Source organism: Centropristis striata, chromosome 8 (assembly GCF_030273125.1).
Source record: "Centropristis striata isolate RG_2023a ecotype Rhode Island chromosome 8, C.striata_1.0, whole genome shotgun sequence".
In the NCBI taxonomy this organism is placed as follows: Eukaryota; Metazoa; Chordata; class Actinopteri; order Perciformes; family Serranidae; genus Centropristis; species Centropristis striata.
Window position 1 is genome coordinate 11,599,459 of NC_081524.1, and position 27,708 is coordinate 11,627,166.

Here is a 27,708-nt window from a genome sequence, read left to right on the forward strand (position 1 = left end):
TCAAAACCAACGACATATATTAAAGTTAACCCCAGTCAGATGTTTTATAATTACAGCATCCTTAACAAAATAAAAGGCTAAAACAATAAAACACATTTTTTTTTCCAAAATGTTTCAAGTTCCACAGTAGCCATGAAGAAACACAGAGAGAAAAATAACACCTTAGAGAAGCACCGGCCTCGTCTCTTGCTACAGGCGAACAGAACGGTTCTCGTTCCAGCAGTTCAATAATCCACGTGTCTTCAGATTTTGGTCTATCAAGGCGTGAACAGCGTCTAGACGTTGATACGACATTCTGAAATTACGATGTTTAGGTGAACAGTTCAGAGTGACAGATTGTATCGTGAGGACACGTGACGTCAGCTCATTTGGCTTGATGCTTAATGTCGGCCTCTTTGAGATAAATTACAACCTGACAAAGCAGACATGACGAGCTGACAATGTCCGTTTATCTCCACTGGTAATGTGTAAAGTGCAGCGTTTACACAATATCTTAAAAAAAAAACAACACACAGCGTCAAACTAAATCAATTGCATATTGCTAAAATAAAATTGTACATACAGAAAATAAAAATAAAACCCTTTAATAGGGCGTTAAATATATGTCGTCAGTAGTCAAACTCTTGATCTTTCTTCACCTGTCACTAACTGTGAATCAGGGTGAACCTGGCATGGAAAGGAAAAGCTTAACATGTCTGATGGATACAGCAGGGACGTTAGCATTGTACACGCTTATTGTTCTCGTTTTACAGATGTTAGTTTTGCATTGCTGTTTCATTAAAATATACACTTGTTAATGTAAAACAGATGGAAGAGATAACAACCCCCCCAAAAGAACGACTGAACCGGTTCTGTGCGTAATCAACAGTAAACACCAACAGGATCATTAATGCTATGTATACAAAATCAGAATAAAAAGAAAAAACATTCAGAGCAACATTTGTGATTTATCTTTATCTTTCTTAAAGCGCCAGTGACATTCGTTATCATTTAAAGGAATAGTTGAACATTTTTCGGAAATGCTTACACGCTTTTTTTGTCGAGAGTAAGATGAGAGGATTCAAATTCACACGTCAGAACAGTAAATAAGAAACTGCACCCAGCAGGTTATTAGCACAAAGACTCAAAACAGGAGGAAACATTTCACCTGACTCTGTCCAACAGCAACAAAACACATCGACAAGCAAGTCTAAAGCTCACTGGTTGACACATTTTATCTTGTGTGTTTAATCTGCAGAAAAACAAAGTAAAAAAAAGTGACAAGCTGCGTTTTTACAGGCAGTTATTGACCTCATTTTTGCCTGACTACAGCATCATTTTCTAATCTTACTTCCATTTAAGAAAAAATGCAGTTTTTAAGTTTTGAAAACATTTTTTTTTGTTTTAATCTAACTTTATGTGAGAAAGTAATCATTTTTATTCCAGATATGTGATCATTTTAAGCAAATCATATCTATTTGAAAATTTGCACTGGTGTTTTGGAGCTGCTGGCTGTTTTAGTAATGTACTGTCATGGAAAAAAATATTAGACCATTGTTTTCTTACATGTTGATGATGATTTTGGTTATTATCAAGAAAACCATGGAAAATGTCTATGTATCAGCTCTTAAATTAAACTCTTATGAGCTATTTATGTTGTTATCATTATATTTGTCTAAACAAATGTACCTTTAGTTGTACCAGGCATTTAATGAACAAGAAAGCAAGGAGAAAACAAGGGTGGTCTTATATTTTTTTCCATTCACATTTTGTTTTTGGAGATAATACAATAATATAATGATAATAATAATAATAATAATAATACTATATAATCTAAAGTCCCTTCACCTCAGTGTGCAGCTGTTTTCACTGTTTATTCTTTTGACTTTTAACTGTATGTCATTGCAAGTGAGGGAAATCCTAAATGTTTCTGTCTAAAGAAAGGTTTGAATGAATAATCGAGTGTTAATTTGTGTACAGAGTTGTTAGTAGGTGGATAAGTCAAAAAATAGTGCAAGCTTTCCCCCCTTTGTTTCCAGTCTTTATGCTAAGCTAAGCTAACCAGCTATAGCTTCATATTTACTGTACAGATGTGAAAGTGGTATCTATCTTTCAGTCTAACTCGCCACAGGAAAGCTAATAACCAAATCTCCCCAAATGTTAAACTACTATTTCAAAACATTGTTTACGTCAAAATCTAGACAACACATTTCCTCCCTGGACAGCTCGAACGCTTTGACAGGCAAACAGGTGCTGAAGAAGCTCATGAAGACAAATAAAATAAAAAATAGACCTGTTAAACTGAAAATAAATAGAACATGCTGAAGAAAATGGAGATGTTTCACCAAAAGGAAAACATAACTGAAACCAGGTTTCACAAAAACATCGTCTGTTTCACAGCAGGGTCGTTATTAACTGTGTTTGGTTGACACCACACACACATTTATGTCGTTTTGAGTCGAAAGCTAGGGTAAAAAAAAAATCTACTTTTTGTTCTACTTGCCATTTGCGTTATAAAAATTCATTCCTCAGTGCGTCCATTGTCATTTTTTAAATCTAATACTACTAGTATCTGAAAATGCTTTGAGTAATTCTACACAGGACCTGTGAGCAGAGAGTGAGAATCTGTTCTACTGAGGAAACCAGCAGGAAAGCTCAGACTCTGCTCCCGTCAGCTATTCTACTGCTACTCTACGTTTACTACCTATTTAAGTCCCTTTTTCTCATCCATACGCCCACCATTTGGTTAAACACAAAAGCTTTGTTTAATCAATAATTTACACAGATAATCAATAAAAATCAGAATTACAATGTACAAGATGCTCGTCAAAATAAAATGTGATGTGTGCAATAGTCTAAAACAAGAAAAGAAAAAAAAAGATCTTTTGTCATAATTTGTTCTGCTTTGGATAATGAGATCAATTAAAGCAGTTCTCTGCAGGTTATTTCTAGTTGTATTGGCAACCGATACATTTTCTTTCTACACCAGCAGCGACCTTAAACCAGTCAAACCAGTTATCCACCAGAAAGGCCTTCCATGCAAAATCACCTCTAAGAGCCGGCGCTGTAACGCCGACTGACCCGTTAAGCGCCAGCAGGAGCAGAAACGACCCGACTAACGTGCTTCCCCACAAGACGAGAAGAGTAAAATAACCAGCGATCAATAACTTAAGTTCACATTGGATATAAATTATACAAATTCAAATTTCTGAAGCAATATGTTAAGATTTTAGTTAAAGAAACTATCTAATACTAGTTACTGCTTTGTCTAACAACATACGGTTTCTAATCTACAGAAAAAAGGATTTGTTTATTTATTTAATACAACTTTAATGCAGCTTTACTGCCTGTAAGCTGCTTTTTATGGTCAAATGTTTGTGTTTCTATAATTCTGACAAATTATATGAGAAATGAGATAATATGTTATGGAACTCAGTGTAACACCTCCCAATAAAAGCTTAATTAAATATTGGTAATTAATTGATTACTTGTTTTTCTTTTCCTTTCTGTTTCTGCCATATTATTCCAAGTTTCTCGTTTAAAGGAGCAGTGTGAGGGATTTAGTGGCCTCTAGTGGTGAGTTGGCAGATTGCAACCCTACTAAATATCCCTCCCTTTCCAAGCATGTCGGAGGGCTTAAAATTAAAATAAATTCTGATTTCTTAAATTCTAAATTTAGGGAAACTGCCACAGTATAAAGAACTGTGGCATATGCTTAAAATCTGAAAGTTTTTAAAACGTTTTCATGCATTCAGACCAGAGAGATCTACATTTACAATTATCACAGTCCCTCTGATCATTCTTGCATCATTGTTCTCATTTTCATAGAGATTTCCTGCTTTTTGGATATGAAACTATTTCATATTGTGATTTCAATAAAAAATGGATTATTTGGCAGCCCTAATGTGAACCTAATAAAATAAAAAAAACAATTTTTGAGACTCGATACAGTATTACAAAAGAATAATCCTGCATTATTTAAGTGTATCAATGTATATTAAACACAAAGATTATTAGCTTCAGTTGATAAAATATTATCGAAACTATAATTATGATTACCGGTATATTCCATTTATGCCAATAGTTCCCACTAAATCTTACACACTGTTCCTTTAATTTATTTTTTAAAACTGACATGAAAATGTCAGAGATTACATTACAATTATTCCATGTGTGTATTTGCCTTTGTTGACTTCTTTATGTATCATGAATATAGATTGTCTCAACACCTCTTAGAAGTATTTTCACCCTCCAACAGCCCTCTGTGAATCAAATCGTAAATAATCCTCATCAAAGGGTTAAACATGGCTTAGCTTTTAAATACCTCCTAATGTAAAAGACGTAACCACAGTTATGTTTTCTGCTTTCTAATTACTGTACAGCATCGTGAAATTAGTCGATAATAGTCAAATTTTCCCTCAGAATTATGGGAAATGCAGTTAAGTTTCTCAGAAGTGCATTACAGAGATGTACTGTAGAAATTTCCAGTCTTTGTTACGGTTCTTTTCATGTCACAGTTTGTTACAAAATAAAAATTAATTCCAGTTGCCTCTTTGTAAAATCTTATTTTTTACACCTTTTCAGTTTCTCAGTGAGGTTGTTTTACAGTTATAGCGCCTGATGTGTTAATCCTAAATTTACTTTTATAAACTACACTGTTGTTATGTGCTGTGTGTGTGTGTGTGTGTGTGTGTCACTCCTTCACCCCTGAGTAGTCGAGGCTATGAGAGGCCGACATGTGTGTGTGTGTGTGTGTGTGTGTGTGTGTGTGCGTATGTGTGTGTGTGTGTTGTGTTTGTAACTGAGTCTCTGTGTGCGTCACTCTGTGTTGTTGACGCTGTAGGGCGGCGGAGGGTCCAGGCTGTGTTCAGAGGAGGGAGTCGGGGTCCCGGGGAGTCCAGAGGAGGGGGTCGGCGAGGCGGGAGGTTCCTCTGAGTCAGAGTTCTCCAACGAGAGGTCGTCAACCAGCGCTCTGCGTCCACGCAACGCCAGGGGCAACGGAGCACGCCTGGACAAGAGAGAGACATCGTTACAGCTTGTCCTGCTGTGAAGCAGCTGAGTGCATTTCTCTGGAAAACTACCGCATTCTTCTGAATATAATATACACTACCGGTCCAAAGTTTTAGAACACCCCAATTTTTCCAGTATTTTATTGAAATTCAAGCAGTTCAAGTCAAATGAACAGCTTGAAAAGGTACAAAGGTAAGTGGTGAACTGCCAGAGGTAAATAAAAGGTAAAGTTAGCCAAAACTGAAAAATAATGTACATTTCAGAATTATACAAGTAGGCCTTTTTCAGGGAACAAGAAATGGGATAACAACTTAACTCTATGGAGTCTTGGGCTATTTTGTCAATTTTTTAATTCTTTTCATGTCTTTTTTGTCATTTTGTGTCTTTTTTTTTGTCATTTTGTGTCTTTAGGTGTCTTTTTTGTCATTTTGTGTCTTTTTTTGGTCATTTTGTGTCTTTTTTTAGTCCTTTAGTCCAACATAAAATGTGATTTTGAATTTTTTTTTTTACTTTCAAAACACTATCATGCTCAATAAAGAATTTTAAATGTTGCAAATGTGCATTAATTTCAGAGTACACTGAGACATTAAACTGCATCATTTTCAATTAAATTCTGGAAAAGTTGGTGTGTTCTAAAACTTTTGACCAGTAGTGTATATATTTTATTTTACTTTATATTGTTACCATTTATTTATTATTACATATTATATACTATATACTGTACTATTATTACAATTATATACCTAGTCTAGTCTAGTCACTATAGCATTGTTGCCTTCATATCATCAGTATCATTACCATCATCTTGCTAACCATCCTACCAACTGATCTGCTTTTTTTTAACTTGTGTCCTTGTTCTATTCTGTGTTTTTTTCTATTGTTGTTTTTATTTATGCTACCTCAGTATCTTATTCTATTGTATTTTATTATACTTGAATACCGGACTGCTGTGACAACCAAATTTCCCTTCGGGGATGAATAAAGTAAAGTAATCTATCTATCTATAAGACGACCCTGATCATGAGTCCACACACCCTTTTAACAACGGGACTTTTTGAAGCCACAAAGCTTTTACAAAAAATGTAGATGTTGTAAAGGTAGTTCTGTTTCTTTGTCTCTATTAGTCCAAGGAGAAAGTCCTCCTGATTGAAGTCTTTTCTCTTGTGAAAGCGAAACATGAAATCCTTCCTTTAAAGCAGAAAATAAATGCCATGTGGGCAGTAGGGTTGGGCAATTGGACAAATATATCGGCTACATTAACAATTTAATTTCCAGAAATAAATATAATACGATAACGTAACTGTATCCCAAATCGGACACCGTTCCCCTTAGATTCTTTATCAAAATTTCACATTAACCACTAATATAAATGATCATGTTATACTTTAATTAATTAAATGGTGTGAAACTAAAGTCTAACTTCTTAGCCTTGGTTGGTTTACCAGAGTCGGCAAAAGGACGCTAACGCCGGTGAATTAGCCGTGCGCTAACTGTATCCAAAATCGGACACTTGGATTTCCTCACTGTAAAAAAATGGGGGCTGCTGAGTTTTTCGGGGGAAATTGGATGTTTCTGGGTAAGCCAAATAAATAATACCATTATCAACCATCGTTATCGACACACCCGGACCGTACTTCTGTCCTTCACAATAAAATACAGTACAGTAAAAAAACAGATGTACGTAAAAAAAGATCGTCGCCTGAGTGTTGCCCAGGCGTTCTTACTGCTTTCTCTCATCAGAGTTACTTTCGTATTGTAATTAGACATGTTAATCTCCATGTACATAAATTAAATTTCACACGTAGATTGTTAAATATGTATAAAACAATTATACCTAGAATGGTGGTGGCGATCTTATTTGAAATGACTGTGAAAACACCAGAAAGTGCGGCATTGCAGATGTGTCCAATTTGGGATACAGTCTGTTTAATATTGTCTTGTGCTCAGCCCAATAGACACCTTATCAGAACACGTCACTCTAGCATCACAAAGGAATCAGAAGTAGGCTCAATTCACACACAAAAAGAAACGTTTTTTTACTTCCCTATCCCTGAGTGACAAGTTGTTATAATACTGACAGCATTTCGATAGTTAAATAAAGAAATGGTCCCGTGAGAAAGTAGTCTTTTTTGTTTGTTAGTTTTCTCCAGTTTCTCCACAGTGTTCTTATTGGTGGTCCGTTTTTTTTTTGCATTGTCAGTGTTTGTATGCAAATAAATGGTTTGTACAGTAGATAGTAGAGTAGATAGAGTAGTAGTATGGTCCTTTACTTGTTTAAACTAAGGCAGCTTCTCACAATTATTTCCCAGATTAATCGGTTGATTGTTTTTCCAAATAATAAATGATTTATTTGTTCTAAAAAGTGTCAGAAAAAAAAGATGCTGATCACAAATTCAAAATGTGATTAACACAGAATTAAAAATATTTTCTTGCAGTGATGCTTGATAAATGATTAAATAAGTTGTCAATCCAAATCAATTGAAGAACTAATTGTTCTTACAAAAAAAGCAAAATAAATATTGGAATAAAACAGTTTCGACAACGAGAGTTACAATTATTTTATACAATTGTAAATTATTAAATCACCTACATGATAAGTTCTGTAAATACACACATTAAATGTACAAAAAAGTAACATAAAACACACGTGCTAAATGAACTGTACATGTGCATAAAGCCTCCACCCTTTCACCAACACACATATGGACACACACAAATGATAAAAAATATGACACACACATTGACCTACTGATCTGCTCTCCATTCAGGGATGCTGAGTGTTGGTGTGACGGACACAGATGTTAGATGGACACAAACAGATGCAACAAAAGAGCACAACAAAAACAAATCATATGGAGTTAATGAGGGGTGGGTTAAAAACAAACAAAACAATAAATGATCATTCAGAAACACAAAAATGACGTGCACACACACAAACACAAAGAGACACACGGGGTTACCTGAGCTGGCTGCGGAGAGACGTGATCTCTCGTGCCATGCTCTGGCTGCTGTCGGTGAGCTCCTCCAGCTCTCTCTGCAGCTTCCTTTTCTGGGCGTTGGAGCGAGAGTTGTCCTCCTCCACCTCCTCCAGCTGCCTCTTCAGCTGCTTCAGGCGGACCATCGACTTATCCAGCTAGGAGAAGGAAAGGGGGGAAGGAGAGGAGGAGAGAGAGCGGAGGAAAAGGACGTAGCGTATTGCAGAGGTCGGGAAGGGAAAGAGGGGAACAAAAACAGAAGAGGAGATATATATAAAAAGAGAGATTAATGTGGGGACAGGAGGACTGATAGGGATCAGGAGTCAGATTAAACAGGCAGATTATCACCGATGATGTTTTGGGAGGAGAGTCAGTGTCTCTGCTGTGGCTGACGGGTTTCTTTATCGCTCTATCATCCCAATGAACACACAGATGCCGGGCTGGGATTAGGATTAGGCTGGACTGAGCCGGAGAAATCACTCATTTTAGGATAATTTTTCAACACTCTCTTTGTGTCCTGGGTCACAATTGGAACAGCGAGCTTAGCCGACCTGACCCCCATTAAATGATGATTTAATGTTCTGTCTCCGGCTATACGATTCGGTGAATTCTCCCTCTCGGATCATGTTAATTTTCTTACCTGTTCTCTGTACTGGTCTGCGTGTCTTCTCTCGTCCTCTGCCTGCATCATAACCTCCTTCAGTTTCTTCTCCGTCTTCCGCATCAGTTTGTTGGCAATGGCTCGTTCCCTGAGAGACGGAAGAGCTCATCATAAGATACCTGTTGTGCCAAGAAATTCTATAAAACCATTACCAATTACCATCTAATTGTATTTCAGGGGCATTCTGCTAGTTGTGGGGAAAGATTTAATGCACTAAAAGACTGTTGTAGAACTTTCCAGCAGGTGTCTCACTTTTTGGTTTTGGTTTCATTTACATACTAGTCAGGACTGGTACGCCTTGCCGGTGAGTAGCTGCAGACTAGCATGGTTGATGTTTAAATATCATATGAATGAGTGTATAATTGCATTCATTAATTCTGGGTTTTGTGTTTATGTTAGCATTACAGGTTTACAACCTAATCAACATCATCGTTTACTTTTCTAATTAACGGCACTAATAAGCTAAAGAGCGGTAGGCTATCGTAGTGTAACAGCTACCCAGCGTGTGGATGCTTATTGTGTATGTTGAGAAAATAAAAAACATAAAAGTGACTGGAGTTGTATCCGCCGTACCTTTCCCGATAACCCTTCCAGAGGGGAGTTTATTAAACTATAGAAGATAGATTAGTAAAAATCTGGACAGCTGTTTTGTACTAAAAGACTGTTTTTCTCACTGTCGCTCCTGTTCCAGCTGCTCCTCCATCGAGTCTATCTTGGCCTCCAGGGCGGCGACGCTGAGCCTGTGTTTACCCCTCACGGCGCCCTCCATCTCCCCTAGACGGGTCTTCAGCTCCTTGTTCTGCCTCTCCAGCTGCTCCCGAGCCGCCTCTGCCTTCTGGGCCAAAGTCCTCTCTCCCTGCAGCTGCACGGTCATAGTCTCCATCTGGACCCCCAGCAGAGCAGCAGTGAGTCTGTGCACTTCATGTGTATGTTATGAGGTGACAGAGAGAGTGATAGGTGTGTGTGTGTGTGTGTGTGTGTGCAGGTGCATCTATCGTACCTGAAGAGCAGTCTTCCTTTGTCTCTCTGCCAGCAGTTCAGCGTTAGTCTGCTCCTCCTCCAGCTCCTCCTCCAGCTGACTGACTCGTGATTCCAACCTCCGTTTCTCTTCAAACAGTGCGTTCCTGGACAAACATTATATTTTAGTAAAAACAACCAACCGAGTCCACACGCCGACCGACAACACACAGATTACCACAGCGTATCTGTAGCAGAGTGACTAACTTTCCAGTGCTGCTGTTGACCATCTCATCGGACATCTCGTCTCTCTCCTGCTGAGCCTGCCTCTTCTGCCTCTCTGACACAGAGAGCTCCTACAGAGAGAAGGATGCAAACAGGGGTTAAACACCATGTTAAAAGTATTGTCTTGATATTTCAGCAGGTTTCCAGTTAAACACACGCACTTCAGTTAACTGCAGGACTTCTGCTTCCAGAGTTTGGATCTTCTTTTCACTGTCCTTCGACTGTGCCATCACTTCTTCCCGACCCAGTTTGCTTTCATCGAGCTCGCGCAGAACTTCTTTCATTTGACCCTGCAACAAACAGACTCTTTTTTTAAAAATGGAGGCCGTTGACAAGTGCAGAAAATCAATGTAAATGCGTGAGAAAACATCTTTACCTGCAGCCTCCTTAGCTGCTTCACAGCCTCCTCTTTTCCGCGGGAGGAGTTCTCCACCTGAGCCTCGGCCTCCTGCAGTTCTGCTTCCAGCTGCTTCTTGGACGACACAGCCTGAGAGCGCTGACTCCTCTCCTCCTCCAGCTGGATCTCCAACTCCCTCACCTGGTGTAGGAAGGAGGATTCACTGTGATTCACAGAGAGGAACAGCAATAACACACACATTGATTGCCTCTATGATTTCTCTTTCTCTACCTGTTTGCTGAGCGCTCTCCTCTTCTCCTCTCCCTTCTCCTCGCTGGTGCTGATCTCCCTCTCAAACTGAGCCTTCAGCGCCTGCAGGGTGACCTCCAGCCTCAGCCTCGAGTTCTCCGCCTCCGTCAGCTCCTCCTCCAGCTCCTGCGTCTGAACCCGCAGACTCTGAGCTTCTGTTTCTAAGCTCCTGCGGGTGCGCTCCAGCTCATGAACCTGACACGAGAGCAGATGAGAGGCGGTGACACACTGAAGGCTGAGACAGAGACATAACAAAGAAATCCCAAGAGGAGGATTCTTACGTTCTTGCCGACGTCGTCCTGCTGGTTCACAAGCTGTTCCATTTCCACACGGAGCTGCTTGTTGGCCCTCTCTAGCTCTTCCCTCTGGTCCTGGGCTTCCTACACACACAAACACAAGAAGAAGATTAACTCTTGTACACCCTCTGGGAAATTTTTGCCTTTTTGATTTAGATTTACAGTCATGGGAAAAAAATATTAGAACACCCTTGTTTTCTCTAATTTCTTGTTCATTTTAATGCCTGGTACAACTAAAGGTAGGCATTTGTTTGGACAGATATAATGATAATAACAAAAATAGCTCATAAGAGTTTCATTTAAGAGCTGATATCTAGCTATTTTCCATGGTTTTCTTGTTAATGATTTTGATTATTATCAAGAAAACCATGTTAAATGGCTAGATATCTTTTTTTCAACCTCAGTTCCTATAATAAGTCTTTAATAAACTGTGTAGTCAGAATACAAACACTCAGACCCTTCAGGACAAAGATGCTCCCATCGAAACCCATTAAAACCAGAATTTTAATTAATTAATTAATTAATTAATTGATTAATCAGGACTGATACTGGTAAAAAAGTATTATAATTTATTTATCTTTTTGGCAGATTTTTAGCACCAACATTTTTGTCCTATAAGGATACCAGAGCATTGTTTTAAAGTTTTTATTTGATGGCTAACAAAATACTTATCTTCTGCTCTAGGTAAATTTACCTGCAGGGCTCGGGAAAGTGCCAGATATCTTGTCTCCTTCTCTCGGCTGTCTGCTTCTGCTCTGTCCCGTTCCTCTGCCAGCCGAGCACTCACCGCCTTCTCCTCTGCCAGACACTGAGGGAGTAGTGGGTAATAAACAATAAAGGTCAAGGGAGATCATTTTTAGGGAAAGTTTTGCATGGAAGTAAACGGATGTTGTGCTGACCTGGTCAAACTTTTTCTGCCTCTTCTCCAGGGCCGTGCAGTTCTGTCTCTCTCTCTGCAGGGCGAGCGTCATGTCCTCTATCTCCTCCCTCAGACGCTCCCTCTGCCTCTCCACCCTCTCCTTCTCCTCCTCTTTCTGTCGCTCCCTCTGGAGGGCACTGTCCAGCTCTCTCTGGAGTTTCCTACGCGTCTCCTCTCCCACTTCCACCGCAGTGTTCACCTCCTCTGACTGCTTACGAAGCTCTGCCAGCTGCAGAGGAGGAGCAGAGAGGGGGTTATAAATACATGATGTGGTTATCAAAACTTTACAAAGCATTTAACCATCAGTTTTACACCTTTGGTCTACTTTGGATATTGTGAATTATCAGGGGCATTTGCAACCTGTTTAATTTACTTTTGATCTTTTTGCTGCTACATAAAATGATTGATTGACATCTGTCTCAAAGCGACAAAGTTAAAAAAACCCTGCGTGGGTGTCTGATCTACCTGCTGGGTATGAGTCTGAATCTGTCGGTTCAACTCTTTGGCTCTCTCCTCCTCCTCCTCCAGTCTTTCCATCAGTCCATTCTTCTCCTCCTCCAGCGCTCGCACCCTCGAGCCCAGAGCCATCTTTTGGCGAGTTTCATCCTGCAGTTGTTCCTGAGAGAGAGAAGAAAACAAACCAAGTGTCAACCAAAGCGCAGTGACAAGCCTTACATGTGTGGGTGTTTCTGAGTCAGGATTGAAGCCAGTGGAGGATGTTTAGAAAAATTCTTGATATTGTCTCAAATGCTAAAAGTGGCTGTAGCCTGTAACATCACATCCGACCCGACCCGACCCGACCAGACCCTGTCTGTGTGTTTGACTTTCTTACCTTTGCATCGTTCAGCTGGCTCTCCAGGCTGCTGACCTCTTTAGTGAGCCGAAGAGATTTGGTGTCAGAGGAGGACACAGTGCCGGACAGAGTCTCAATCTCACTCTGAAAGAGATACAACAGGGATAAAGGTGAATTTACCAGAACAAATGAACGAATTAACGATCACTTTACTGCCCAACCAGAATCTAACTGTGTGATGTTCATAACATGCAGAGCAAAACCTAATCGAACACCCAAAAACTAACAACTAAAAGTGTAACCCTCTAAACCCCCAACTCCACCAACAGGTCTGAAAACCATGGTTTCTTTTAAGGAAATCACCAAAAAATAAACCCTTTATCATTGACAAACTGCAACAGAAATATCGTTGGATTTTCAAGTTTCAACTGTCCTTGAAATGATCAAATGTGACCCACACCTCTGTCAGAAAAGGTAACCAAATGAAGGCTTAAGATGTTGATATTTCATTAATACAGGTGCAACTCAATAAATTAGAATATCATTCAAAACTCCATTTCTAGTAGTCCAAGTCAAATAGCCCCAACCAAGTACTGAGTCATATAGATGGACATACTTTTCAGAGGCCAACATTTCCATATTGAACATACTTTTTAAAATTGGTCTTTTGTAATATTACTTTTTTTTTTGAGAAACTGAATTTTAGGTCTTCATTAAATGTAAGCCATAATCATTATAATTAGAAGAAATGTAATAAATTAAGACATGAAATGTTTCATTCTGTGTGTAATGGATCTATATAATGTGTTATTTCCACTTTTTGAATTGAATTACTGACATAAATACATTTTTCTATGATATTGTAATTTACTGAGATGCATCTGTATATTGTAGTGAAAAACAAAACTAGAGTGAGCAGTAAAATGAATGTAGTGAAACAGCTTGAAGTTCAGAGGCTTAATATCTGTGTGTTTGTATCCATTTGCACCTGTAGTTTGTGCACTCGCTCTTCCCTGTCTTCTCGCTCTCTGTCAGCCTGAGCCAGTCGGGCGCTGAGCTCCTGCAGCTGACCCTCGGCCCTCTTGCGACCTCTCTCGCTCTCCGTGCGACTCGCTTGTAGGCTCTTGAGCTCCGAGCTCAGATTCTGCCTCTCTTCCTCCAGCAGCACTTTGGCCTTCTCCAGGGACTGGCGAGCCTGAAAGAGAACGTGAACATGACACCTGATTAGAGACATGTTTACACGACATGTGAGTGTGTTTTGGAATGTTTGAGTCTCTTACTCTCTTGCTGTTGTCCAGCTGCTCCTGGAGGCTGTCTATGGCGGCGCTGTGCTTGACTCTGAGTTCTGACAGCTGGACCTCATGGCGGCGAGTCTCCTCTTCAACGCACCGCTGTAGATCATTTAACTCCGCCTCCCGACGAGACCTGCGGAGATGAAAGAATAAGAGCGTCAAAGGGGTCTTATTCTAAACCTTTCATTGTTAAACTTTCTGTTTCAGACCTGATCTGACAAGAGAATTTTTTTTTTATTGTATTTTTATACTTTATTGCTTAAAGTATGCCTAGGTTGTTATTGTATCTGTGTGTAATGCTGCTGCTACACTGTAATTTCCCAGCTTGGGATAAATAAAGTCTATCTCTCTCTCTCTCTCTCTCTCTCTCTCTCTCTCTCTCTCTCTCTCTCTCTCTATCTATCTATCTATTTATCTAAACACAAAAAGAGAACTATGAGTGCCTATTTATCATGTGTATTATTTACCGTAGCTCCTGCTGGGCAGCTGTGGTGTCCAGAGTGTCCTCCAGCTCAGTTCTCAAAGCCTCCAGCTCCTCCCCCAGGTCTCGCCTCTGTTTCTCCGCCCGTTCCCTCATCCCTCGCTCATTCTCCACTTCCTCCTTCAGCTCAGAGACCTGGGACGTGGCCTCCCTCAGCGCCCTCTGAGCTTCTGCACGACGCGCTCCTTCTTCCTCCAACCTGACAGAAACACAGAAAGATGAGGATGAATTATGTGAGGGATGTAGCGTGAAAAGTCTTTTTGTGTTGCTGTGTCTAACGTATGTCGTCCTGTGTCTCACCGGCCCTGCAGGGTGGTGATTTCCTTCTCCTTCTGAGACAGACTGCCCCTCAGCTCGGCGGACAGCATGCCCAGGTCCGACAGCTGCTCCTGGGCCTCAATCGAATCGTTCTCCATCCTCCTCTTCAACTTCTCCTGCTCCAAGCGACCCTGCTCCTCCCGCTTCAGGCGCTCTGCAGACAATCGTAGAAGCAACAGACTACAGATCACAGTATTTCAGGAGTTGGATTACAGGAATTACGACTGAATGATAAAGTTGGGAGACTGTTTTGTATTTGTCAGTTGCTTTAAGATTCTTAATCAAAAGTATTGATTGCTACATAGACGACACAGTCACGCTACACCTGTGGGAAGACATTAGGACAGTTACCCTCGAGGTCAGCGATGACAGCTTCCTGTTTGTTCTTGAGTTTGTTGAGACTTTTGCTTTTCTCCTCTTCCTCAGTGAGCTGATCGGTCACCTCACTCAGACGCTCCTCCAGCTGTTTCTTCTCCTGCTCAAAGAAAAATAACATTGCATCTTGGAACATGTAAAAATATGTACAAACCAGACTCACATAAGTTATAATGTGATGCCCACCTTGCTGAATCGGTCCCTCTGCTCCACTGCACCCAACAAGTCAGTTTCCAGACTCTTGACTTTGGTCTCGAGGGTAACCTTCTCCAGCAGGAGGCGCTGTCGGGCACTTTCCTCCTCCTCCAACTGCTCCTCCAGGTCCTGACAAGGAGAGGACACCATTTAAATAACATGCAGGGAGAGACTTAAAACCCCAACTTAATTGAAAATGGAACAAATGAGTCAGTATTTGTTTTTGTTTACATTTTTCTGTAGACTTAATTTTATTTAATCTCCTAACCTGAATATTCTGCTGCATCCTCTTCTTCTCATTGGTCATCTGCACGCCTCTCTCCTCCTCTTCCTCCAATCGACTCTCCAGCTCGCCCAGCACCTCCTCCAGCTCCTGCTTCCGACTGGCCAACCGGGCCCTCATCTCCTCTGCCTCCGCAAACAGCTCCGCCTCCGCCTGCAGCTGGTCAGCCAGCACAGCCTTCTCCTCTATGAGCTAGAACGTGACAATGAGAGGAGGAGTGAGTGAGGGAGGCACTGATTCACAGCAGAGGGGCGTCAGTGTTGGAGGTTCCTTTACCTGAGCGTGTTTCTTGTCCAGCTCCGTGAAGTCCTGCTCCACTCGGGTCAGGTTGTCCTTGGCTTTTTGGAGCTCGGACTCCCGAGCCTGGATCTCCTCGTCCTGCCGGGTGACCTGCAGCAGCGGCTTCACCTGGTTGGAACGGGGTCAGAGGTCAATGTGAAGGAATGGATTGTATGTTTCTTTCCCTGATTATGGATTTAAAGTCACTGTATGGATTTTACAACATATTAATTCTAATACAAAGTTCTAATACTCAATCCAGTTGCCTTTTTTTAGTTAATAATTTTGTTTATTGTGAGCTGCGTTTGACATATTTTCCTTCCTGCACCGTAACAAAATCTTTCTCTATAGTTTTGTGTTCACATTTCAGCACAACTTTTTAAACAATGCTTGTTTGTTCTACTCGTTAAACTAAAACAAACTACATCAAAATGAAGCTGTGTCATAGATTACTTGATTAAATGTGTTTACTGTATATTTTACATGTGTTGTGATGTGGTGTTGTGCTCAGTACCTTAGTGAACAGCCGCCACCACTGCCAGTTCCTGAGTTTGAGGTAAGCAGCACAGTTCCTCTGCATAACCCTCATAGCGCTCAGCTGCTGCTGCTTCTTCAGGAAGGCTCTGAGAAGTTACATTTTTAAAAAAAAGGCACAATAGTTAATAAAACAGTGAGACTAATTTGCATAGAAAGGGGGGACTTTGCACCAAATGTAAGCATGCTATTGCTTGACACCAAAGTTTGGGGGTTTATTTTATTCTTTGTGGGGCTTTGACAGTTGCATGGTTTCTCTTATTTGTGCAGGCACAGAAGCTGCACAATCCTTTGGTGAACTTGTATGCAAAGGTCAATCGCTTTTTTGCTTGACAACAAAATATCTTGTGATACCAGTCAAGGCCTTTACTAGGGACAGTTAGATAGTGACTTCAGGATATTTAGGGCACATGGTTTTAATTTTAATTTTAATGCTTTTATTGCATTATGTAAAGCACTCTGAATTACCTTTGTGAATGAAATGTGCCATACAAATAAACTTACCACTAATAAGTCAGCCTCCATTGTAAACATATAACTTGTATTATTAATGTCGTTAACAGGCCAAATACCTGACAATGCTGTTGCTATTCCTGAGTCACTGATAGGGGCTGACAAAAGATTAAATATTAATGAGCCCTTTAAGAGCGAAACACAAAACTGCGTCCTGAACAGCAGCAAGCGAGTGCTCCTTACAGAGAAACCCCACCTATCCCTTTAGTCTCATTTAATAAGAAAGTGTGTGTTGACTGACTGATGACACTTCAAAAAAGTACATTTTCGTGTCACAATTGTCATACCTATCATACCTCTTTCTCTGAAAATGTTTTCTGTTACGTAATGCTCTTACTTGCGTGCGAGGTAGCCTCTGGAGGCGCTCTGGAAGCGTATGATGGTGTCTGTGATCTTTAGGTCTCTTTCTTCCTCCAGATGGGCCAGGACTCCAGCTCTGAAGAAGACTTTACTCTGACCCACCCTGAACAGGTTGTGATCCAGTTCCAAGGCTCTGATCTGAACAAGGAAACGGTGGTTGGAGATTTTCACCATTTAAATTCTTATGTAATTTTTTGAATTCTTATAGCTACTGAAAAATGACTCACCATCAGTTCTGATGCATGTTTGCCATCCATGAAGGTGCGAGGAATAGCGTTGGGAGTCAGGATCTCGTATCTAGGGGAAAAATGACATTTATGAGCAAGAGACAGTAGGCTGAGGATTTGTAAAAATGGGGGATTAGCATGAGCCAGAGAAAGTGCTTGATGAAGCTTTTAGTGTGTGTTGTTCAGTCTCACGCACACACACAAACACAAACACACACACACACACACACACACATGCACGCACACACACACACCTCTGTCTGAACTCCTGGAATGGGATGCGGTTAGGAAAGCCTTGTCTGCAGATACGGATCCCCTCCAGAACTCCATTACACCTCAGCTGGTCCAAAACCAGGTGGGGGGACAGTTTACCAGCCTGATGACAAACACAGAAGCAAAAGTAAAAAGTAGGACCTCATGCTGTATTTAGACCTGGAGAAAATTAAATATAATCTGAGGGCAACACCTGAAAAATGTGTTTCTGTTTGGGGCTGTATGATTAGTTACATAGCTAAATTGAAGAGACTACAGGATAAATGAAATGCTCAGCTCTGGCAATTAACCTCTCACCATATTTAATCTGCCTCATTTCAACCCATGGACAATGCTACTTCTCTGTATGTTGTTGTTTTTTGTGCACCCATTTATTTGTTTATCTGCTTACGGTAAAAAGGAAGGATGTGTATTATTTCTCACTTTTTCTGATTTGTAACAAGACTATGTAGGACTGGGAGGGGGGAGGAGGGGATAAGGGGTTGTTGTTGTTATTTCTCACTGTATGTGCTTTTGCCTGTCAAATGAATAAAGACATTATTAAAAAAAAGAAAAAAAGTAAAGAGTGAAAAGAAGTTGAATTCTACCTCCAGCTTTCTTGTCTGTTTTGATTTAAAACCCTGTCCCTCTGTCTCACCCTCTTCTCGTGGTTGGGGATGATGCAGCGGAGGAAGTTGGGGTTGGTGTTCCTCAGCGTCGCCATCAGCTTCGTGAGCGACTCCTTGTAAAGCTGACCAACAGTCCTAAACATTCCCTTCTTTGTCTTCAGCCCTGCCGCTCCGAAATTGACCGGCCCGCTGTTCTCTCCTGTGGACACCTGGTCCAGACCCACGATCCTGTCCACTGTTAGATCACACGGAGAGAGGCTTCAGTTTCAGCAGCAGTTATCAGTTCAGTTGAGTGAAAAGAGTTATTGACAGTGTGAACGTCATACATTATGATTTCAGACATTATGATTTCACACCTGGTTACACATCATCTATCATCAAGTCTCTGGACAGATGATGGTGGACAGTGGAAGAGCTCATTAGAGATGCAATGATGTGGTTTTAAAGCTAAAACCAGCAGCATATATCTTCACACCCATATCAGCCAGTAAGGGGCACATACACAGTTTTTTAGTTTTACAGTGCAGGTGCAAAACAAGATTTCTAGCTTAACCTGCTAGTTTTAAACTTGTCTCAACAGGAATGACTGCAGGTGTGGTATCATTTAAAATAATAGGACCATGTTTATCTAATCTGTTCCAGATTTGACAGCTGTTTTGACTCATACACTCAAAAATTTTGTGAAATTGCCAAATCCACAATCAAGCCAAAAAGACACTAATATTACTATTAGACCAATACTGTGGTTGCAGTTTTACCCTATGACCCCACAACCTGCCTTTCACTTTAAAAGGCATGTTTTCAAAGCCAGAAGCCGTGAAAACAGAAATTATTGTCAGATTTTAAAATTTCTGAATGTCCTTGAATGTATCATGTGCGACAAATTAAGGCTATTTAAATGTTAGTAGTGTGTGTCGATATGTTGCATCTCCAGAGCTCATTCAGGATCACATTTCTGTCTGGCTGGTTTTCATAAAACCGTTCCAGTGGCAGTTGGTTGTTGCAGTACAACTCTTACGTGATCCTGAATGTGGTTTTTGTGACTAATAAAGAGCAAGCTGCTACCTTGACAGTCGAATTTCTACACAACCAAGGTGAATTAATCTACATCACACAAGCACAGCACTGTCACTAAAAGCAAAAACTTGGTGAAAGAGCAAAGAGAGAACAACAGAATAAACATCACAGCAACAACATGACCCTACAGCTCAACTGAAGAGGAACAAAAAACACACAAAAAAACAGCACACAATCTAACAGCAGACAGACAGAAAACAAAAAGGGTAATGTTAGCAGAGGTGGGAGTGAGGAATGCGAGTGTGACACACAGAGGAGGAGAAAAACCTACTGTCGGAGCCATTAGCCTGCAGTGTGGCATAGGAGTCAAAGAAGTATACACGGGGAAGAGTTTGAATATCTGATGCAGGAAGAAGGAAAGAAGGCACAGGGAGGAAAGAAAGGAGCCCAAGTGAGCACCAAAGTAATGGAAAGTGAAGAGAAAAGAACAGAAGGAAAAAAGACAAGAGGAAGCGAGCACAGGAGAGAACAAGGAGGAGGAACAGAGAGATGAGAAGAAAGTGAGAGAGACAGCAGGAAGATAAAATAGTTGCATGATAGAGAAAGAGAAGAGAGAGAAAGACAGTAAAGTTAGTACATTTTGCAGCAGAAAGCTTCATTATTTATACTTCAAAGATTGAAAAAAAAATACAAGGGCTAGCGACAGATTTAGCAACTTATTCAGCTCATCAGGGGAAAAGCGAGAAATAGATTAAAATATATTGTATCGCAAATAATTCCTATGCAAGCGGTTTAGAATAATCACAGTGACTAACAGTGCAGGGTCTCTCCCTCTCCTCTTGCTCTGTGCACACATAAATATATAGATAAATAGATTTTGATAGATAAATAGTTCACTGTAAATAGGAGGCCTGCACACATACAGTCATGGAAAAAATATTAGACCTTGTTTTCTTCAATGTCTTGTTCATTTTAATGTCTGGTACAACTAGAGGTTCATTTGTTTGGTGAATATAATGATAATAACAAAAATAGCTCATGAGAGTTTAATTTAAGAGCTGATATCTAGACATTTTCATCATCATTTCATCATTATCAGTTTCCTTGATAATGATTTTGGTTATTATCAAGAAAAACATGGAAAAGGGCTCTCAGCTCTCAAATTAAAGTCTTTTGAGCTATTTTTGTCATCATCATTATATTCGCCAAACAAATTAACCTTTAGTTGTACCAGGCATTAAAATGAACAAGAAAATTGAAGAAATCAATGGTGTAATATTTTTCCATGACTGTAGAATAAAATAATATTTTCCCAGAATAATAATATTAGATGTGTTGTGTTAGAGCTCTGTTGCGGGTGTTTTCTTTTGGAATGTAAAATATGTTAGATACAGTGGGATATACTGCAATTCATCATGAATTGGATTTTACTTGTACAAAAAAGTTGTGTCCAGTAACCTGAAACATGAGAGTTAATCAGCCTCACCTTCCTTCCAAAGCTCTGAGACAAAATGATCAGACGACTGGTGGACAAGAGACGCCACGTTGTCGTTCAGAGGATCCATGTTCTTCACTAACCAGTCGTGGGCCTTGTAGTCCACCTGAAAGACAATACGGAGGGCAGGGGACATTTTTCAGTTGGTTCCTTTTTAATGGGAAAGATGGCAGACATAGAAAGATGTTAACAAATGAGGGGATACCTTGCCAGCATAGTGAATGATGGAGAAGTCAGCTTCCCCGCGTGGCTGCTTTGGTTTGAAGAATTTTGGATGGCTGCCTTGCTCAGCAGACAGCTTCTCTACAAATGAGCGGTCTGTCGCACGCGGGAACCAGCACTCTTCATCCAGCAGGGCTAGGACACCCGGCGGGTGGGCCTAGTAGAGACAAAAACAACAGTTATTGTCAGTGAAATGTGGCCTTTATAATTCAGGATGACAAGGAATCAAAGCCGAGTGGGTGCCTGCATGTTTGTGCTTCTATTTATGGTCTTTTATTCACTTTCACTCCCTCATCTGTGGGTGTGGTTGAGTGAAGAGGTTTTATGAGCCACAGGTTGAATCCACAACCTGAATTTCATCATGCTTTTTTCCCAGTCACGAAACAATGCACACTACTTCTATGGTTAGTTTATATGGACTATCAGCATCTACAGTGATGGAAAAAATTATTAGACTATTGTTTTCTTCAATTTCTTGTTAATTTTAATGCCTGGTACAACTAAAGGTACATTTGTTTGGTCAAATATAATGATAACAACCAATAGCTCATAAGAGTTTAATTTAAGAGCTGATATCTAGCCATTTTCCATAGTTTTCTTGATAATAATCATTATCAAAAAAACCATGGCTCTTATGAGATAGTTTTGTTGTTATTGTTATATTTGTCCAAACAAATGTACCTTTAGTTGTACCAGGCATCAAAAGAAACAAGAAATAAGGGAAAACAAGGGTGGTCTAATATTTTTTTCCATGACTGTATATTCTGATCATTTAACAGGTAATAATGTGTGCTCCTTTTGAAAAAACAAACAAAACAACAACACTGTTTTTGTTTGCATGTACCGGTCTCTCGATGAGGTCAATGCAGGGCTGCAGGTCCAGGCCAAAGTCGATGAAGTTCCACTCGATGCCCTCCCGCTGGTACTCCTCCTGCTCCAGGATGAACATGGTGTGGTTGAAGAGCTGCTGCAGCTTCTCGTTGGTGTAGTTGATACAAAGTTGCTCGAAGGAGTTGAGCTGCAGAGGAGTGATTAAGGAGAGCAAACAAAGACTCAATAAGTCATGTAATGTAAACTGTGGAAGAACATGCGTGTGTGCCTAAGGTTTGTGAGACAAACCACACCACTACATGCCTACAAAAACCTTCAGTGTTCATTCTGGCAGCTATTGATTAAATGCTTATGAGCTTTAGTCACATTTTAGTCATGTTTTTCTTAAATCTACAACTCATAAAAATAATTTGGTCAACTTTAAGTCGAAATGTTTTCTCTCTTCATTTTGTCAGCTATTTTTAATTAAGTCTTAGTCCTCTTTCAAATATCCTTTTTTCAGTCATCAGATCTCATTGACCATTTCCGCCAATATAGCCCAGCCAATTATTATATAATTAGTTAGTCTTTAATTGCATCACTGCTGTCTCTCATCATCATGTCAGAGAAAAAAGGTTATGGACAAACATACTGTATTTAGTCATAGTTTTCATTAACGAAGCCAACCCTAATACTAATTGTAACCAGGTTTGAAAAATGAAACATCCCTGACACAAACATTTCAGAACAAATGCTGGGGTAAGGAAATGTTCAACCACCATCCATTGTGATAATTTGTATGAATAACAATTAGGGATGGGAATAAATAATCGATGATCGTTAAGAATTTGGTCGATCACATGGAATTTTTAATTGATCTGTGTATTTTAAAATTTAAATTTTTATCTCTGACTGCGTATCAATACTCACTGAACTGAAACACGGCCGAGCGTTCAGTTCTGTGGCCGTACATCAATAAGCCAATGAGCTGAGAATTAAGTTAAGTATAAAACACACAGAAATACAAGATTATTCATTTTAGCAAAACTAGTTTACTGTATCAAACCTTGCTAGCATGAATTACTAGGTTTAATTTTATCCTAAACTTATTTTCACACAAAACACATTTAAATATGCACGATTACTGTGAAAACTAAGCTCATGTCTCTTCGGGGGCTTAAACATAAAACATTGAGCTCCTTGACATTATCTTTACAGCATAATCTCACTTGAGTTAGTTTTATGATTGACAGGAAGTCTCTTTTTGTCCTTTCAAAATAAAAGTGCCTGTTATCAAACAGGCTTTTGCATAGTACTGTATATATATATATATATATATATATATATATATATATATATATATATATGTATGCATGCAGCAATTAATTTATTAATTGATTAATTGATTGTTAACGTGATGGATAATCGAGTTGGCAGGTTTCTTCCAAACGGCCATCCCTAATATCAATAAAACATGCACAAACCTGGAAAATCTCAAATCCAGCGATATCCAGGATGCCTATGAAAGAGGCTCCCTGTCTCTGTCTGCGGTCCAGAGCTCTGTTGATCCGGTGGACCAGCCATCTGAACAGACGCTCATAAGTGGCCTTCGCCAAGGCCTCCACAGCAAAGTCAGCCTAGAGGACGAAGCAGACGCTGTTAGGGACACTCTGCAGGGACAAATGTTTGTGAGCATAAACGTTCATGCACATAAATCTCACCTGTTCTTTGGTCTGGGCCTTCTGCACATACTCCCGACCCACTTTGATTCTGGGAGTGAGGATGGCCCGAGTGAACTCCAGCACGTTGATGCCCAGCAGATGGCACAGTTTCTGAGCAGCTGTGTTATCAGGCATTGAGGCCTGGTCGTGGTTCTTCTCCTTCATGAAGGAAATGTTCCCAAACTGGAGCACAGCGGAGATCACCTTTAGCATGGCTGAGGAGAGGTGAGGCAGGGAGAAAGATGATGATTCATAGCAGGGATCAAAGGTGCAAAAAGTACTTTCTCTCTTTTTGAACATCTGCTCACTTACACAACGACTCCTCCGGGGTGAAGCCCATTATAGCCATGGAGTCCATGGTCTGGGTGAAGTTCTCTGAATCGCTTTGACCAGGAACAGGGATGGAGCCTCCACTGAGAAAGCGGTACTCATCAGCAGTTCCTAAGAGCAGGTCCGCTAAGGATGGGAATAAGAAGCATAAAAACACAGGACATAGACACATTTGATAAGTAATATTTCATTATGGACTTCAGCTCACCTTTTGTCTCCTCTGATGTTCCACACAACAACTGGTAAAAGATGTGGAATGTCCTCTCATCTTTGGCCTGACGGGTGGCCCGGGACTTTTCAAGGAGGTCTGGATTTATACGGTCATGGACTTAAACATATACTATTTGTAAACCTTTAAAGATGCTATTAATTGTGCATGTTTTTTTTTTTTTACAAATGAACAACCTTTAACTGTGTAACATGTTCCAGAAAGCAACTTAGGCATGAAAAATCAACAGTCACAACAAATAAAACAACTTTTTGCCTAACTATGCTGTAATATAACAGCCAGTTTACTGAAGCCGGGCTCAGACTACAGGAGTTTTATAATCCTAACTGATTTTAAAATTGAGTCTTCAAGCAGTTCAAAAGGTTTGAGACTGGATCTGTAAACCACACATTTAACCAGATAATATGAGCTGAACATCAATACCGACAACTATACCAAGACCAGATTTCCTGATCCTCGGGAGGGATGAATCAGGGATCCATTGTCCCAAAACTGGTGTAGTACGAGCCTGGCTTTTGAAAGCAGAGTGTACTAATCTTTCAAAAACTTTGAAAATATTTAAAAAGGATACAGGTCTCGATGTTGGCACCAACAATGTACCCAGCCACATCAAAGTTGATGCGGATGAATTTACCCTGAGGTAGAAGAAAAAGTGACAATTTTCTACAGTTATTAACTCACACATAAAATAAAGCAAATGATCTGAACACATGATCTGTTTGTGCAACGCTCTTACAAATCTAGAGGAGTTGTCGTTCTTGACAGTCTTTGCGTTGCCGAAGGCCTCCAGTATGGGGTTGGCCTGCAGCAGCTGTCTCTCCAGCTCGCCCTGAGACACACAGCAGACGTCAGATCAGATTTACAGCACAACAAAGAAAATAGCCCCAACAAAAGACTTCCAGAGAGCCTGTCTAATAAAATGCACCATCTAATCTCGCTCTCTTTGGAGTAACTACTGATCTGTTATGTAAAACACAAAAAGCATGACTCATCCTGGAAGAGCAGTGACACACAATGGTGCATTTTAGGGCCCAAAATAGCATCTGCAAACACCATGGCCAGACCCGGGAACAAATGATTCTCAACATCAATAAGAGTAATAAGGCCCTCGTCAGTTTAACAATCAATAATGAGGGCATCAATCATGTTTCACGTTCAATTCATTAAAATTTAATCTCCTACATTATTAAAAGGCAATCTCAAGAAACCCACTGAGGAGAGTCAGTTGAGAACCACTGTTGTGGAAAAACAACGGCAGGGGGAAGCTGCAGATTTAGATGCTGACATCATACACAATCATAGACTTGATAAAAGAAGAGGACTTCATCACCCTGATGTCACCCAGTGGTCTGTGGACTCAAGCCTCAAGCCACCATCCTGGTTTTGTTGGAGCCAGAACTGCAGTGGTGGAATCTAACTAAGAGCATTTACTCAAGTACTGTACTTAAGTACAATGATAATGTACTTGTATACTTATACTTGAGTATTTCCATATATGTAGCTTTATACTTCTTCTCCACTACATTTTGAGGCAAATATTGTATTTTTTACTCCACTACATTTAGCTGCCATCTTAAGTTACTTTTCAGGTCGAGATTTAACATAAAAACATGATTAATTTAAAAATGATTACAGTTTTTTTAATCAATTAAACCACAAAGCAGCATATTAAGTAATTAAAATTACCCCTACCTACTACAGTTAAAAGCTGCTAAAATAAATTATTTAAAAAATAATAATCCAATAATAGATTTAGAATATGTAAAACATTCTGCGTAACAAGTATTTTTTACTTTTCATACTTTCAGTACATTTTGATGCTGATACTTTGAATGCAGTGGAGGAATTTCACAGTGTGGTATTAGTTTTTTTTTTTACTTAATTAAGAGATCTTAATACTTCTTCCACCACTGCAGAAAAGACCAAATTGGGACAAAAGGGTGAATCTGAATGAGTACCTGAGGACACCTGCCTCTTCCAGCAAATTGTGCTTTGAAATTACTAGAATTTCTCATTTTGATACAATAGTGTGAAAGTATCTATATTCAACACCATTCTCAATATTAGTGAGAAAAAATAGACTTTAACTAGACCAAAAAGTAATTTTGAGAATGTTTACTGAGTTAATATATCAAGAGAGAAGTAGGGTAATTTTCTCATATACTTCTATACAAGCTGATATATTTTGCAACCTGTGGAGTTGCCCCCTGATGGCCATTAAAATAATGCAGGTTTAAGGCACTTCCACATTTTTCACAGCAGTTATTTTGACTCATCATAGTAGGAAAAGCACAGGGAAGACTGATAAAGTGAGCGATGGCTCAGTTCCATTAAGTGTCCCAGTACACTATTCCAGTGAGCAAGCATGCACAATACAAGAACGTCCTCTGAGTGGAACACAGCCATCATTAATGTCTTTTACTACTGTGACATGTCAAAATGTCTGCTGTGAAAAAAGGTCTATTGGCCCTTTACATTACAGACCCAGAAGCTTTGTCAACTTCTTTTATCAAGTCTATGTACACAAGCTACATATTGGCAGATTTTTGCTAGCTGCAATGCAAAACTGCAGCTGTCGCATTGCCAGTGCAGCAGCTGTTGATGCAGCATCAGCATCAGCAGCAGCAGCAGCAGCAGCCAGTGATGGGGAGTTACAGTAGCTACAGGAGGTGGTTACACTGTGAATGCTGTCAAGGAATGCTGACAAGCCAACAGCAAAGGAAGGTACACAAACACACAGAGAGCAAGAGGTCATTCCTCTTAAAGTGTACACAGCACACGTGAAGAAAACCACATACTTAAGTGTGTTCACTTGATGCATACTCACCCAGGCTGCTGCAACAACAGCCACACCCACTCCCACACCTGAATCTGCACTCATTCAACATACACTCATAACCACCTCTACAGCAGAAATGCCTCACACTTCTACAGGTGTGTGAAAACCTGAAGTATTTACTAAGAATGTGAAGCCAGCCCTCAGCCCACTGAGGAGAAGAGAATAAAACGTGCCAAAACTAGAGATTTAATCTGATGACAGTCCAAAAGAAAAGCACTATGCCCAGAAGACATGATTCTTGTTATGCATCAAGAGAATCATTTCAGCTTTGCTAAATATTCTACAAGAAAGATTTCTACACAATGTCACCCCCAGTGAATAAACCCCAAATTGTCTAAATACTTTCATACTCACATATTGCATACTCTGACGAATTGTGGGGGGAAATGAAGTTTTAGGAGGGTAGAGAATGGGTGGATGGGATAAACAAACAAACAAAAAAAGACAAATAAGACAACAATAACAACAACAACAACAACAAATAAAAGAATACAAAAACAAAATCAAATCGTCTGTTCAAGGCATCAGCACCGCAGTTAAAGGTTTTAAAGTTAATCTGTAGGTTAGTCAGTATCATTGTGGAGTTCAATTAGCAGGAAACAGGACGGGACAAAAGCAGAGCACAGGACAGGACAGCAGGATAGATTCAACTCACCCTGTTTCCCAAAGTACTGCCTCGCGTTAAAGACCGAGAGCCGTCCATCTGAAGACGCAGGAAAGAGAGAGGGGAAATGTAGAAAGAAGAGAATGGAGGGAAACAATTGGAGGAAGGAAGGTAAGGAAAAC

General features: G+C 40.0%; 1 protein-coding gene across 1 annotated transcript in view; it reads right to left on the reverse strand.

Moving 5' to 3' along the window:
* The window catches only part of myh14 (myosin, heavy chain 14, non-muscle), a 41,871-nt gene continuing 14,163 nt past the window's right edge, over positions 1-27,708 (reverse strand). Inside the window, exons 7-44 of the mRNA XM_059340007.1 lie at positions 27,578-27,625; positions 24,820-24,912; positions 24,655-24,718; positions 24,063-24,161; positions 23,837-23,980; positions 23,525-23,739; positions 23,288-23,440; positions 21,838-22,011; positions 20,977-21,150; positions 20,763-20,877; positions 19,608-19,676; positions 18,289-18,494; positions 17,633-17,754; positions 17,379-17,448; positions 17,129-17,289; positions 16,259-16,367; positions 15,742-15,873; positions 15,451-15,657; positions 15,174-15,311; positions 14,964-15,087; positions 14,595-14,766; positions 14,281-14,493; positions 13,802-13,946; positions 13,510-13,716; positions 12,561-12,665; positions 12,194-12,346; positions 11,709-11,957; positions 11,504-11,617; positions 10,795-10,893; positions 10,496-10,708; positions 10,244-10,405; positions 10,029-10,157; positions 9,850-9,938; positions 9,626-9,749; positions 9,300-9,508; positions 8,605-8,713; positions 7,950-8,122; positions 1-4,987 (exon numbers count right to left, since the gene is read on the reverse strand). Coding sequence (XP_059195990.1) covers positions 4,798-4,987; positions 7,950-8,122; positions 8,605-8,713; positions 9,300-9,508; positions 9,626-9,749; positions 9,850-9,938; positions 10,029-10,157; positions 10,244-10,405; positions 10,496-10,708; positions 10,795-10,893; positions 11,504-11,617; positions 11,709-11,957; positions 12,194-12,346; positions 12,561-12,665; positions 13,510-13,716; positions 13,802-13,946; positions 14,281-14,493; positions 14,595-14,766; positions 14,964-15,087; positions 15,174-15,311; positions 15,451-15,657; positions 15,742-15,873; positions 16,259-16,367; positions 17,129-17,289; positions 17,379-17,448; positions 17,633-17,754; positions 18,289-18,494; positions 19,608-19,676; positions 20,763-20,877; positions 20,977-21,150; positions 21,838-22,011; positions 23,288-23,440; positions 23,525-23,739; positions 23,837-23,980; positions 24,063-24,161; positions 24,655-24,718; positions 24,820-24,912; positions 27,578-27,625 — 5,472 coding nt within the window. The 3' untranslated portion in view covers positions 1-4,797. The remainder of the gene's footprint in view (positions 4,988-7,949; positions 8,123-8,604; positions 8,714-9,299; positions 9,509-9,625; positions 9,750-9,849; positions 9,939-10,028; positions 10,158-10,243; positions 10,406-10,495; positions 10,709-10,794; positions 10,894-11,503; positions 11,618-11,708; positions 11,958-12,193; positions 12,347-12,560; positions 12,666-13,509; positions 13,717-13,801; positions 13,947-14,280; positions 14,494-14,594; positions 14,767-14,963; positions 15,088-15,173; positions 15,312-15,450; positions 15,658-15,741; positions 15,874-16,258; positions 16,368-17,128; positions 17,290-17,378; positions 17,449-17,632; positions 17,755-18,288; positions 18,495-19,607; positions 19,677-20,762; positions 20,878-20,976; positions 21,151-21,837; positions 22,012-23,287; positions 23,441-23,524; positions 23,740-23,836; positions 23,981-24,062; positions 24,162-24,654; positions 24,719-24,819; positions 24,913-27,577; positions 27,626-27,708) is intronic.